Here is a 14,043-nt window from a genome sequence, read left to right on the forward strand (position 1 = left end):
CATGAAATAACTCCTTGAACCCAGCCTGCCTTGGGAAGTCTCCAAGCCAAGTGAGCAGGCCAGTCATTTCCTTGACGCCAGAGCACCCCCTAGCGAGCTGCTGGAGATTTGCGAGCTCAGCCAGGAGAAGATGAGCTCCGTGTTTGAGGACAGTAACGTGTACATGTTGCACATGATGTACCAGGCCATGGGCGTCTGCTTGTACATGCAAGACTGGGAGGGAGCCCTGCGATATGGACAGAAAATCATTAAACCCTACAGGTGATTGCAATGGCTGTTCTGGCCATCTTAGCACGGAATGGAATCTGGTGATTTGGGATGCGTACCTGGGCTGTTTTGTCTTCTCACCGCCCCACACTGGAACACACCCAGACCAGCTAGCTGTCTCTTCTTTGCACCCACATTTGGAGGCACAGGTGCCAGGTGCCGCTCCATCGGGCTGGCCTGTTCCCGCCACCGTCTGGGAGCCACACCTAGGGAGGCAGGTTGAGGTTACGCAGGGGTTGCTGGGGCAAGGTCCGTCCCAGGACCTAACCAGGTGCTATATCCATTGTGCTTAATTCACACCAGGAGTAAAAAGCCACCAGTGTGTTTCTTTCCCTTTCCATGCCTGCCAAGTTAAATGGCACTTACTAGTTAGTGAACGGTGGTTTCAGAACCCTCCTTTTCCATCAGTACTTACACCGCCCCCTTCTTGTGCTTTGGTAAAGTACAGCCCGGTTTGCAAACAGGGAAGTGCTGGGGCCATTGGGTTGGCTCTGCTTATTCATCATCCCCCCCAGTTTTGAATAAAACAAGTTGGGTTGTATCATACGATATTAATGACTATCAGCTGCGAGGAACTTTCCTGTTGAGAGGGTTATTAAACCTTAAAGGTGGAGGTGGCAGTCGTGGCATTGTTCTCTGACTCTGATTAGCCACTTTGGGGCTGAGGTGGCCTCGATCACATCCCTGCAGTGCTTGTCAAACACACATTATGCATTGACAGGATTCCCCCAAGACCGAGTGAATCAGGATCTGGGTCTGGAATCCCTGTGTTCCAGAAGCACCCCATTGGTTTCTCGTGAATTTGAGAAGCCCTCAGTTCACTCCCAAGATTAGGAACTGTGAAGTTGGTGTCTAGTCTGCGTTTCCACCACCAGGCCCACCCTCCACTTTCTGCACGCTGCCCTGAGTAGCCAGCAGGGGGAGCCCAAGAGGAAACCCACTGCTAAAATCTGCTTTTAGAAACATTTTGCTACATCGGGGATAATGTCAAAGCCTATCCTTCTTCCTGGTCTCAGGCACACTTCCCTCTGTGAGATCTGAAGGGACAGGGAGAGAGTGAGAATGAATGAAATCGTTTAGCCCCGTGGTTGCTCTCCCAGGGCTGAACCCTTGCTTAGCTTACTGAGTCCCAGCCAGGGCTTCCTCCAGGCAGCATGCTGCCCCACACCCCACCCAGGAATACAGCCAGAATGTGTCTCTTTTGCATGGGTTTTGAGGGTACAGCAGTATGGACCAGCCTGTAAATAAACACCTGTACACACAAATGACTCTTTCCTAGGCAAGCCTCATCAGTCAACCTTCAGTTAAAACCACGGAGCGAATATATACTGGAGCCTTCTACTGGACTAGAGAGGGAGAATATCTAGAAGAAATAGGATGTGCTCTCCTTACTTCACACAGCTTATAGTTTTGCTAAACCAAGTGGAGTCAGAGTGTGACAGAAAGCTGGGGTCTTGAGACATCGGTGTGTTTATATTCTTAAGTATACTGTCTTTTAGTATAAGGGGATAAGCCTAATATCCTCATAATAAGGAATTTACCTTAAACAATGTTTTCCTAATGCCCTGCTTTGGGTGCACCTAAAACAAAAATCTGGGAGAAGGGCTGGTGTGTTTATAAACGTTTTTGTTTAGAATTTCTCCTGCAGTTTTAACGTAGCTTTTCAGAAACACACCGGCTGCGCAGAATGAAGGGCATTCCTGGAGGTTCGACAGGGTTGAACCATCCATACTCTCCACCCGGAACCTCCCAGGGTTTGGAGAAACCTGACCGCCATGGAGCGTGTGGCCGTGAGCTCCACAGCCATGGGAGTACTGAACCCGGCCTGTGGGCTGCCTGGCAGCCTTTGACAGGATGGCCTGTTGTCTCTTCTCTTCTTCCAGTAAGCATTATCCTTTGTACTCCCTCAACGTGGCCTCCATGTGGTTGAAGCTAGGAAGACTCTATATGGGCCTGGAAAACAAAGCTGCTGGAGAGAAAGCCCTGAGGAAGGTATGTCTCCCCTAAGGGCTTAGGCTTCCCTGGGCCTGCACGGCCTTCTTAGCACCCTTCCTTCATCCCTCATGAAGCTGCATGCTTCATGAAGGGGTGGAGCGTGACCAGCTCTCGACCCACCTTTTGGCCATAGAAGCGGGAGGGGTTGGATGGGATCGCCAGATGGGGGTACGGTCAGTCATTGAGCTTTGCCATGTTGTCTCCCAGCCCCCCTGGAAGGGCGGGGTGTACACAGTGAGAGCGGCTGGCTCTGATTACAGCTCAGCCCGCGGCTGGGGAGAGGGACTACTGTCCCTGTCCCATGTGAAGCCAGGGAAGTGGACAGAGGCTACTGAACGGGTCAGGAGACTAGTGAGGGAATTTTCCATTTGTCTGCCCTCTAAGATTTCCAGAATCATGATGTCCCACAATCAAGGCCGTTGGCTATGGGGAGTTCCTCAATATTAGGGTTATCCATTCGCAGTTTCTAGAATGTACTTAATCATCATCACTGTTCGTCGAGTATCAGTTATATGCCAGCACCCTCACGTGTGGTTTTTCTTTTCATTCTCACAAAAATGAGGTACAGTTTCCTGATGAGGAAATTGAGATTGAAACAGATTAAGTGATTAGCCTAGAGTATACGTGGTGGGGCCTTGATTCAAACTGGGGTCTTTCTGAGTTGAAAACTTCAGCTCCCCACACTCATTCTGTGACCACCAGGCAGGGGAAACCGGGAGCCTGGGCAGCATCTAAACCCCCTCACTGTTTCACAGCTGCCCCGGGTGAGGGACCCCCACCTTACAGCAGTTTGATGTTAACAATAGATTCTCCTTGTTCGTTATGTAGCACTTAACAGCTGATAAAATATTTTCATTAGGACAGTCTGTTAACTCCTATAAGAGAATGTTTGTAAAAGTTGGGGACACAGATGCCCAATCCTCCAGATTCTCCCAAATCTGCCCAGTAGACTATTTGGGAAGATGAAGTAAGGTCCTGCATCCCCCATGAAGGTGTTGGCTCCACCAGGCTAGGGGTGTGAGTTAAGCATAGAATTTTCCATTTTTAAGCCTGTGGATTTGTCATCTAACATATTTATTGCCTCAGTGATTTGGGAGGAAATTAACCAGTTAGGTCACAATCGCAAAGTGCTGGTAGGACATTAAGTAAAAGGTCAGCGAAGGACAGAGTAGATCTCAGCAAGGAATGTGAGTTGTGAAATGAACTCAGAGGCAAGGGGAGGCTTTAAACAAGTGATTCCTGAAGACGGGCAGTGTCCCTTGGCTGCCTCCTCTTGGTTTGAGATCTAAGAGGAAGAGAAATGATATATAATAGAAAGGAATGCCTATCATAGTCACAGGCCATCAGAAATTCCCTGTTTGGGAGAGAAAGAGTAATTTAAGTTTTCCTGTCTATGAGTAACAGGGTTGAATACAAAAGAGCAAAATAAATACCTATGGATGACATTCGATATATAGTTCCCATAGGCCAGGCATTATTCTAAACACTTTATGTGTATGAACAACTCTGAGAGGTGGTATCATTTCTATGTCACAGATGAGGAAATGGAGGCACAGAGTGGTTAAGTAAATTGCCCGTGGTCACACAGCTAGGAACTGATGGAGCCACTAGAAACCCTTCCACTTTATTTTGCCTCACTCTAAAAAAAACACTTAAATACATTCTCTCTAGCTTCCTCAAATGAAACCTGCAGAAAGCATGCACTTTCTAAAAGGGGAAAACGGTTTAGTCGTGTCTTACAGATTAGTAATGTAACCTAAAATCAAAACAGATCTGATGTCAAGTTCACTGTGGACTTCTCTGTTTCAGCATTACCTGTTTACTTGGTTGAATGTAACCAAATACTTCCATCCCTAACGCATTTTTTCTTGAAATCTCTATTATGTTGGGGCAAAAGAATGTCATGAAATCAATTTCCCTATATCATTTTTTTCAACTATTACAGAATGTTTTACTCAGCAGTAGTCTCTGGGTGACTATTTTGTTACTAGATAATCTTGGCTTTTTTTTTTTTTTTTTTTAAAGCCAGACTCTGGAGGAGAACACAGGCTCTAAAAAGCCAGTTTGCGTCCTGTGCCTTAAAGCAGAGGAATCCAAGTTGAATTAAAGTTAGCCCAGCCGGAAGTGTGAGGGGACTGGCTCCTAACCCCGTATCTGTCTCTCTCTTAGGCCATTGCAATCATGGAAGTAGCTCACGGCAAAGATCATCCATACGTTTCTGAGATCAAGCAAGAAATTGAAAGCCACTGAAACGATGCCAAAATGGTCGTTTTTACTTGAATGCTAGTGCAGAAACGTTCCAGGATTTGAATATTTCAAATCATGTACCTCACTCCAGCATTTCTGTAAAATCATTGCAATAAAAACACTGTTTGCACTTAAACCTTACACATAGCTTACTTGGACTTGGTCTTAATCTTTAATCTTAATATCAAATTAATTTTGAATGTGTTTTTTTTTTTTCTAAGAGATAATGTCCTGGTTTCATATATTATACTTTGGACAGATTGAGTTTTAAAAATGCTATTATTTTCCCCTTCATGCCTATTGTAATGTTCTGAGAAAAACCTGAATGATGAAAGAGAATAAAAAAGGTAATAGTATTTGAAGTTTTGTGTTTCCTGTCTGTGGGGAGGGTTTCAAAGAGGTGGTGGGAGCTGGGTCACATCTGTTCTGCCTCAGTCAGTAAGGCCTCCCCCAAGAGGCGGGGTCAGGCGGCCTCTTTAGCTTGCAGTTGATTTCAGGGTACAGTGCCTATGGAGGAAGAAAGGGGGAATGTGCAAGAAGGGAACCAAGGTACCTGTGGGGGAGAAGAGTTAAGTGACCTGGGTGCCCCTCCCTGGCAAGAGAATCTGTCGGTTTTTCCCTTCAAGGCATAAAGGTGCTTCAATGCACGCTTCCCTCATCTGTCTGAAAGCAGACTTTGCAGCTCTCATTCTGTTTCTTGTTCTCTGCAGTACTCTCCTTGTCTGGAAACACTCCAGGGGAACTTTGAGAAGAAAAAAATTTTTCCTTACCAACTCTGTGTTGTTGAGCAAACACTGGTCTCTCCCTGCTTGCTGGCCGGCAGGAACCCAGCTTCCCCATAGCCTGGAAGGTAGCAACCTGGGAATTGTTTATTAGCAACCGCTGCAAGGAAGCACAGGCCCAGAACCAGGCATGCTCTGGGCGCAGGGTTGTTTCTCTTCGTGCAAAGAGAGGATCTTCCCCATTAGGTAACAATTAAAGCCCGATGGGGTTTTCACTTCAGCTTTCTTTTATATTCATGATCTACACACAGTTTGAACAGCTGTAAGTCTGTTACCCTCCCTCATCTCCACACACCCCTACATGCAGTTCACTGCACACGTGTACGACGCATCCTCTTGTCCAGTGAAGTGTAATACGGCATTTATTAAACACCTACTATATGCATTACAGCTCTCTGTGAATAGCTCTCTGTGTACAGAAGTCAGTAAGTAGAGCATTGTCCTGGCTCTGGAGCTTCGTGTTTTAAGAATGCTGATATACTCTGTAGCTCAGCCTAGAATAAGCTTAGCCCACCATCTCCGTGGGTTTTGTAAAAGTTATAAACGTAATACTGTTTCAATAAATTTAAAATGACAAACGTATCTGTGAACAGTGAGCCGTTTCTGCTTCCTTGCCACTCCCACGCTCCCCAGAGGAACCCACTGTAAATAGTTTGCGTGTGGGGTCCCCATTTTCCCCATGCCTGTCCAAGTATCTCTATAAATAGATTCGGAGAAAGAAAGGCAGAATGGTACTGACATATTCTTTTGTAACCTCTGACTTAACAATAAGGGCCTCTTTCACTTCAGCATTTGCAGATTGGCTGTATTCTTTTTAAAGGCAGAGCATTACATTGAATGTGCACGCCATAATTTACTCAGCCATTCTATTTATGGACATGTGGTTTTTCTAGTTTGCTGTTATTATAAACAATGCCACAATGAACAATCTCAGACAAATGACTCTGCTGATGTGTGGTAGCATTTTGGGGGACAGAGTCCTATAAGTGGAATTTCAGTATCAAGTAGTGGAAATATTTTTCTCTTTGAATAAATACGGCCACATTTCCTTTTTTAAAAAAACTACTGGGTACCAGTAAGATGTATTTATAGTATTTGTTTTCCTTTACCCTCTTAACACAGTACTATTAAAAAAAAATTTGCCAATCTCCTGCGTGAAGTATTTTGTTTTATATGCATTTATTAATGAGATTGGGTACTTTTCCCACATACTTAGGAATTGTGTTTCTTCTGAGTTGCTATTCATGGTAGTTGCCTATTTTGCTATTCATGTCTTTCATAATAATGTGTAAGAGCTCAATGTATATTAGGATATTAGCTCTTTGTCATGTACTGAAAATAATTTTCCTCTGGTTGTCCGTCATTTTTCATGACACTTGCTGAACCAAAACAGGATTTTTTCATCTTTAGATGAAGAAATAAATACTTTTGTCTTTGATCTATCTGGAATTGTTATATTTAATAGAAAGAGATCTGATTGTACTCTTAAATTTTTTAATTTCACAATTGCTGGCCACTTATGGCAGGATCATTTATTGAATGACTTATTCTCCCCTGCCGATTTGAAATGTTCTCATTAGCATTCCCATAAGACTTGTAGTTTCTGCACTACTTCATTCCATCGATCTGTCCATTCCTATGCCAGTAAAAACACTCTTAATTATTGTTGCTCTGTGAAACTTTTAGTATCTACTAGATCTAACTTTCTGTGTTCTCTTGAATTTTTCTGACCATTTTCCCAAGTTTAACCCTCCAAAATACTTGGAAATCATTGGCCAAGTTCTCTCTTGGTCTTTCCCCACCTCCCCCACGAAAGTGCTAGTGTGGTATTTATTAGAATTGCATTGGAGTCAGTGATACAGAAAACCGACCTCTTCATCATGAATCTTTCTATCCAAGAATGTGGTGAGTTTATCAATTTGTCTATGTTTTGCCTCAAAAGAGTTTAGTCATGTCTACATACAGGTCCTATACATACATCTTAATCCCTAGGTTTTATGTTTCTGTAGCTACTATGAATGAATTCTTTTCTCCCATGATGTTTCTTAACTGGTAAGTCTGACAAGTTCTCCCCTTTTATTTTTATTAAATAAAATGTAAAATCACAAAATAGACATGTTTGATGCTGTTTTTGTCATTTTACTGCATATTTGTGTGTTTTATATATACATATGTGTATATATATATACATATGCATATATGTGTGTGTATATATTTATCTATCATCTATCTATCTATCTATCTATCTATCTATCTTTTATTCTCTTACTTAAAAAAAAAATCTTCCCTAGCCCTGCTATAGTCTGTTTGGAGATAAACAGGTCTGCTAGTGGTTATTGTTTTGTCTCTACATTGTATGATAAGGCTATGTTTTCTGTTTATCAACCAAAGAAAAGAAACTGAAGCTATGAACTCAGACCATGAAAGATAAAACAAATTAGTGCATGTACCTATTTTCACGTCATTCTACTGGACTTCTCTCCATTTTCATTGGCATTTTGTCTCTCTTTTTTTTTTTTAACATTGTGACTTTTTTTCAAGAACTCTAATTGTTTCACTGCCGCAGTCACCATATACACAGAATTCTTTATGTGTTTAGTGAGGTTTATTTGCCATCTCCTTTCACCCAGAGTGGCTTCAGTATTCTCACTTTCATGATGTGAAACAAGCTAAGACCTCTGGTGGATAAACAAATAACTCCTTATGTAGTGATAGCGTTGTAAATAGGTTACTTGCAGAAGTGGTGATATTGCCTTATTACTTATCCAAGATGCATAAAGAAAGTGTCCACCTCCCTCCCCAGGGGTTCATCATGTATGTCTATGGCAGTTGAAAGGCTGAAAAAAATGGAGGGCAGGGCAGCCACCTTTAAATAAAGCTAGAGATGACTTGTGCTGTTACTGAAGGTGAAAGACAAAAATAAGAATTTGGATCTTCTCTAGCAGCTTGGTGCCTGTCTTTTCCAGGTCTACAGTTTGGGATCTGAGTAAATGACAGTTAGGGGAAGGGACTTGGCCCTTAATAAGGGTCATGATTGCATTTGTGAGAAGGATCTATTTCTGTGTATTCTTTACTCCAGCTGCCAAGCGATCACCCCCTTTCAGGCTTTTTCTAATCATGACAACTCTGGAAATGTCAAACGAATTCTAAAGTATGATCAAGTTATACAGGAATGAAAAGGGGGTAGAAATAAATGGGTTTAAAAAAAACTGAGAGAGCAAATGTTTCCAGGCACTTGTGCCTATGAAAATAATCCTAAAAGTAAGAGATAAACTCTTTCAACTCATGCAGACATACATAGTACAGAAGAGAAAATTCAACTGTTTTCTCTGAAAAAAAAAAAAGGTTTATTGCATATGTAAATCAATAGATATCTTTTACAAAAAAAGTTAGAATAAAGATCTCACATTTGTAAAGGCACATATGAAACATTTTACAGCAACAACAAAAGCAGTGAGAACATACACAATACTCAACTAGGACCAGTATCTAAATAAGACTTTATAAAAACAGATAGGAAACAGTGCAAAAAATACTGTCAAAAGTCAGTTTTATACACCTCATAACTGTGTATAAAACTGCCAAGCATAAGCTTATTTACTGATATAAAAAAGCACATAGAAAATAGCATGCATAGTTTTAAGGCTTTTAATATTAAATTGAGAGGGAGTCTATAACAAAGTAGAGTTGATATGAATATTGATAAATCTCTCCCCAACTTAGGGAATGTCCAATAAACTTCTCACTCCCTCTCTCCCCTTACAAGTCGGTAGTAGAGACTGGACTTGCATCTTGCAAGGTAGCAAGTCTGCCACCATGGGGAGAAAAATGTGCTCTCAGGATCCCAAGTCCCAACCTGGAATGCATTTCTCACAGCAACAAACTAACAGGTGGTTGAATTTCCAGGTCAGCCCACAACAGGCAACCAGCTCTGGCTGACACATCCCTACATTTCAGCTGTGCTAAGGTCGGAAGGCTTCTGTGGGCTGACCCAAAAACCTTAAAAACAAACTGGCTTCTAAGCTGGGGACTTGTCTGTACATCGTTTGGAAATGAAATCTATTAAATGTCCATTGTTTTGAATGAATACCACAATTGGCAACATTTCATAAAACATTTCATAAAAAACCAAGGAAAGCATCAAAATACTGAATTAAGTAGTTTAACAATAGTCCAATGACACAAACTAGATTAGTCTTAGGTAATGCAACACAAGTTACATAAGGTTATATGTTTAATATAGTCATCTGCATATGTAAACCTTTTTTTCCCCAAGATTCCTCAAGCAAGGTAGCTATTAAAAGGAGCAAAGGACATACACAGAAAATCATCTCTGATGAAGAGTAACCTTCTGACAGGATAACGTTAAGATTCCAAATAGTGGCAAGAAAGTTCAGTCAAAGGGAACTGCAGTAACATTTTACAATGTTCAAGTTAAAAAAAAAAAAAAAGCTCTGAAATTATAGCTTTCAGTTCTAGTCTGAAGGTATTTATTAGCTAACACTGCAATTGAGGGAGGTGGGAGGCCCCTGAGAAATGCTGAGAATGCCAGGTACCCCTGCTCTGAGAGCTACCCTAGCTAAACTCAAAGCAGGATTCCTGAGATTTTAGCAAAATAATTCCACACCAAGGCACAAAAAGACCCCAATCCAATCTTTTCTGCTTTCTCCTCGAAACTTTTTGTCAGCTGAGAAGGCACTTGTGTTTCCCTGAAGGAGGAGATTGGGGAAAAAAGAATAGGATAAGCTACAGATTGGATCAACAGCTTACCCTGCCCCTCCCTAGATAACAGAACTGATTGCAATACAATTTGTAAATATTCCCAGGGAGCCCAGAGCTTTCCCTGTTTCACCAGATTGGCCAGTCTGTGTAAAGAGGCTATGATGAACGGAACATGGTTCAGGAAGAAGCTAGAAACAATCTAACTTCACATGCCACTAGCCAAATGTAGATACTGTGAATCTACGTAAGTTCACCTTGAAATAACACGTACTACTACAATCATTGCGTGAAACAGGACTGATAATAGAATCCATCTTCTCTTTCATCTCTCCTACTATTGAGTGAGGCTCTATCACCAAGGGAAAAAAAGGGTGGGGAAGGGCAGCCTCCTGGTGGCTGATGGCTTCGGAGCCATTTTCATTCTGGTTCTTTCCATTTGCCAGATCTTACTCCTTGAACCTCTATAAACTTTAAAAATTAACATTAGATTTCCTGACTACATCATTTGGAGAAATCCAAGGGTGACTCTCTGAGTAGATTTAACTGTTTTGTAGGGGTTGCACGAAAAGGATAGGGAAAGAAAATAAAACGTGAGCTGATGAGAGCTGGTCTATCGAGCAAATGAAAACCACAGAAAGGGCAGCACAGCCCAATGCGAATGAGGTGCTCTGGGAATGAAGAGGTGACATCACAAAATCGTCCCACTCATGCCCCCCACAGCGAGACAAGGAACAGCTGCCGTCCCTGTGCTGACATTCCAGTTTGGGTGCCCTGATTTATAAACACCACTGCTACAAAAGGGGAATATCCTCTGTAGGCCCCTGGGAGGCATCAAGATGCGTAGACGCTGTGAAGCTAACTCTTGGAGCCACATAGGGGAGCAGAACGCTTTGCGAATAAGGCTACAAGACAAAAAAGGGCCACCAGCAAGTGAGATGAGATGGTATTCCTGAGCAGCAAATCCAGGCAGCCATCAGAATCCATGACACCATCAAGCCGCCTTGCAACAGCGAGGACACAGCTTGAAGCCATGAGCAAGGGTGAAACACATCCCAGCGTTGCAGCTGTCTTTCTGACGGGTACCGCCTCAGTTTCCATCCTTCCGGCCTCGCAGAAGGGAAGGGAAGGTGGAAGAGAGACAGTCCAGAGTTCAGAAAATTATTTGTGAATCAACGAAAAGTTTTGATAGCAACTTCAGGGCTGCTCTAAAAACCTTCTTCCTCCTCTCCCCATGCATAGCTCCTCTCTCGGCAAGCTTCCGGCACTTTCCGGCAAGAATGATCCTGATGGTCCAAAGTGTGGCAGAAGGAACAGTGACTTTTCACGCAGATGCTCGTCAAATGAGGGCTGCACATCAGCTCTGGCTCTCCAGCCTTGTAACTAAATGTCCTTGAATTTATTTTTAAAATGGGAGGGCTGGCTGAAGCTCTAAATAGTAGGAACTGATGCACAACCCTCCCCTTTATGGCACCAAACCATAATAAATTATCTACTCTTACGAAATCAATTGATGTCAGACTCTCAATGCCAGACTCATGGACATTTTAACAGAATTTTTTTTAGCCTTTAGCAAACAGAAGTTTGGCCTTGAGAAAGAACATGCCGCTAATATTAAGCTGGAAAAGATAAGAAAGGTGGCTGGATAAAAATGCTTACCCTCAAGTTTACAAGTGAACTGACAAAGCTGAGAGTAGGCAGGATGAAGGCTGGGTGTCAGGCAAGCTGGCTGTTGAGTTTCACAGGATCCTATGCATCATGGCGCTTTTGGGTGCAACACATTTGGAGTGGCTGAATCTGATTGGATACACCCTTGCATTTCTCCCAGGCATGTTGCTGCTACTCTCAACTAATGCATCCGTAAGTGTTTGCTCCCAAATGTCTTCGAAGCTGAGGCAAAGTCAAGAACCATTGTGCTTTCTTGCTCAGAGTTCAAGGGAAGTGTCAAACACAATTGAACATCTTAGAGATTTCCACCCTACAGGGCCAGCTAGTATGTTACCCATAAAGCTGTGAGCCACTGGAAAATTTGTGCAGTGTCCACAGAAAACCCAAGTCTCTCCATTTGAAAGTAGAGCTAGACGGGTTATTTTGCTCACAAAAAGAAAGCAGTAAGAGCATGACAAGTGTCTGATAAAAGACATACGAAACAATATAAAACAGCAGACGACTCTTCGGTAAAACAAGAGGAAGCTGGCTTCCCACAAAAGGCCACCTTAAGAGCCCAACAGTGATTATTTAGTGCTTCTGGAAATTTCTTATTCTAGGAGCCCACCTGTTTCTGACACTGAGGTGGAATGAAGGGCAGATTATCACTAACGTGGGTCTGACCCAATCCTATCCCAAGTCTGAGCTCCCTGGCACACATCTTACAATGCCCCTGCACCTTCCCTACTGCCCACCTCAGATGATTGATGCATCTTCCCGAAAAGAAAATCAGTAACTCTACCCGTTTTCCCATCAAACACACCACTGGAAGGCGGGGAGAGATTAGAAAGCACATTCTGTTTTCTGAGGGAGGACACCTCTGGGGCCCATACATCACTCTGCATGGGCCTCTGGGATGAGGTCAGCTAATACAGATTGTACATCAAGAAAAGGACGGCGGCTGAAAACCCCACACTGATGTATGTGCCCGATGGCCAGCTCTGCCTATCAGAATCAACCGGTGTATGAAAATGTTTGCCGAGTGACTTCCAAGCCCCGCGTGATGGCCACTCACTGAGGGAGGCAAGAATCACTAGAACAAGCTGCATATTCACAGAAAGAGACAAACTATCCATCGCACACACTGTCATGTTCATCAGCACTTGTTTGGAGAGACGACATACACACGTTCTGACAATGAAGTTCACCAACGTTCCACCATGTGAGTGCACGGTGCCAAGTTGACGAACTTAATTGTCCCACCTCGTGTGGTGTGTTGGGACCCATACTAAGGCAGGGGAAGAAACGTATTATACGTATCAGGTTAATCTATGTAAATTTTCTGTTATTGTAAGTAAAATATGGCCCAACTATTAGAAATTTCAGACGGGTCAGCCTATATTAAGCTGGAAAAGATAAGAAAAGTAAGCAGCTGGATAAAAATGCTGAGCTACTGTACCCACTGGAGTTTGTAACTGTACCACAAAAGCTGAGAGTGGGCGGGATGAAGGTTCAGTGAGTACCGGGCAAGCCCGTGGTCAAGTCTAACAGCAGAGCTCACAAGCCCCCGCTTTACACCCCCATCCAGGCTGGTGGAGAAAGGGGCCGGACATGGACACGTGACTCTTAGGCAAAAAAAAAATGACAGATTGATGCCAATCAAAAAATCAGTTTCTCTTCTCAGTCTAGGACTACAAAGTTTATAAAAGTAAAATTCTATTTAGTCTCCTTGAAAACTTATTACTCCAAAATATTGCATGTGGAGATGTTTACACCTTCCCGGATCTGACTGTTTCCCCACAACTGAGGAGAGGAGTTCAGAGCTCTTTACTTTCCTATAAAGGAATCGATGTTTGACTTACAGTAACAGTTGGCATTCAATCTTATTTTACATTAATTTCAGGTGTACAGCATAGTGGTTAGACATTTATATAAGAAGTGATCCCCCTGACTAGTCTAGTACCCACCCACCTGGCACTATATACAGTTATTACAATATCATTGACTGTATTTCCTATGCTTTATTTTACATTCCCATGACTATTTTGTAACTACTAATTTATACTTCTTAATCCCTTCACCTTTTCCACCCGGCCCCTGAACCCCTCCCATTTATTACCCCTATAAATCTAGTACCTATCTAGACACCATACATAGTTACGGTGAAGGGGAATAAGTAGAAATTTCCATGTATAAAACCAGTAAGTCATGAGGATATAATGTACAGCACAGGGAAGAGTGTCAATAATATTGTGATAGCATGTTATGGTGTCAGATGGTTGCTGCATTTACAATGGTGATCACTTCTTTAGGTATATAAATGTTGAAAAACTATTGTGTACACCTGAAACTAACATACTATTGTATGTTAGCTATATTTTTTTTT

At 42.6% G+C, this 14,043-nt stretch overlaps 1 protein-coding gene across 1 annotated transcript in view; it reads left to right on the top strand.

Annotated features, from left to right (window-relative positions):
* SMYD2 (SET and MYND domain containing 2) overlaps positions 1–6,727 on the top strand; it is a 52,598-nt gene extending 45,871 nt beyond the window's left edge. Inside the window, exons 10-12 of the mRNA XM_081026903.1 lie at positions 82–261; positions 2,151–2,259; positions 4,432–6,727. Coding sequence (XP_080883029.1) covers positions 82–261; positions 2,151–2,259; positions 4,432–4,512 — 370 coding nt within the window. The 3' untranslated portion in view covers positions 4,513–6,727. The remainder of the gene's footprint in view (positions 1–81; positions 262–2,150; positions 2,260–4,431) is intronic.
* Positions 6,728–14,043: the final 7,316 nt, after the last annotated feature.

This window comes from Rhinolophus hipposideros (assembly GCF_964194185.1).
Source record: "Rhinolophus hipposideros genome assembly, chromosome: 19".
Lineage (NCBI taxonomy): Eukaryota > Metazoa > Chordata > Mammalia > Chiroptera > Rhinolophidae > Rhinolophus > Rhinolophus hipposideros.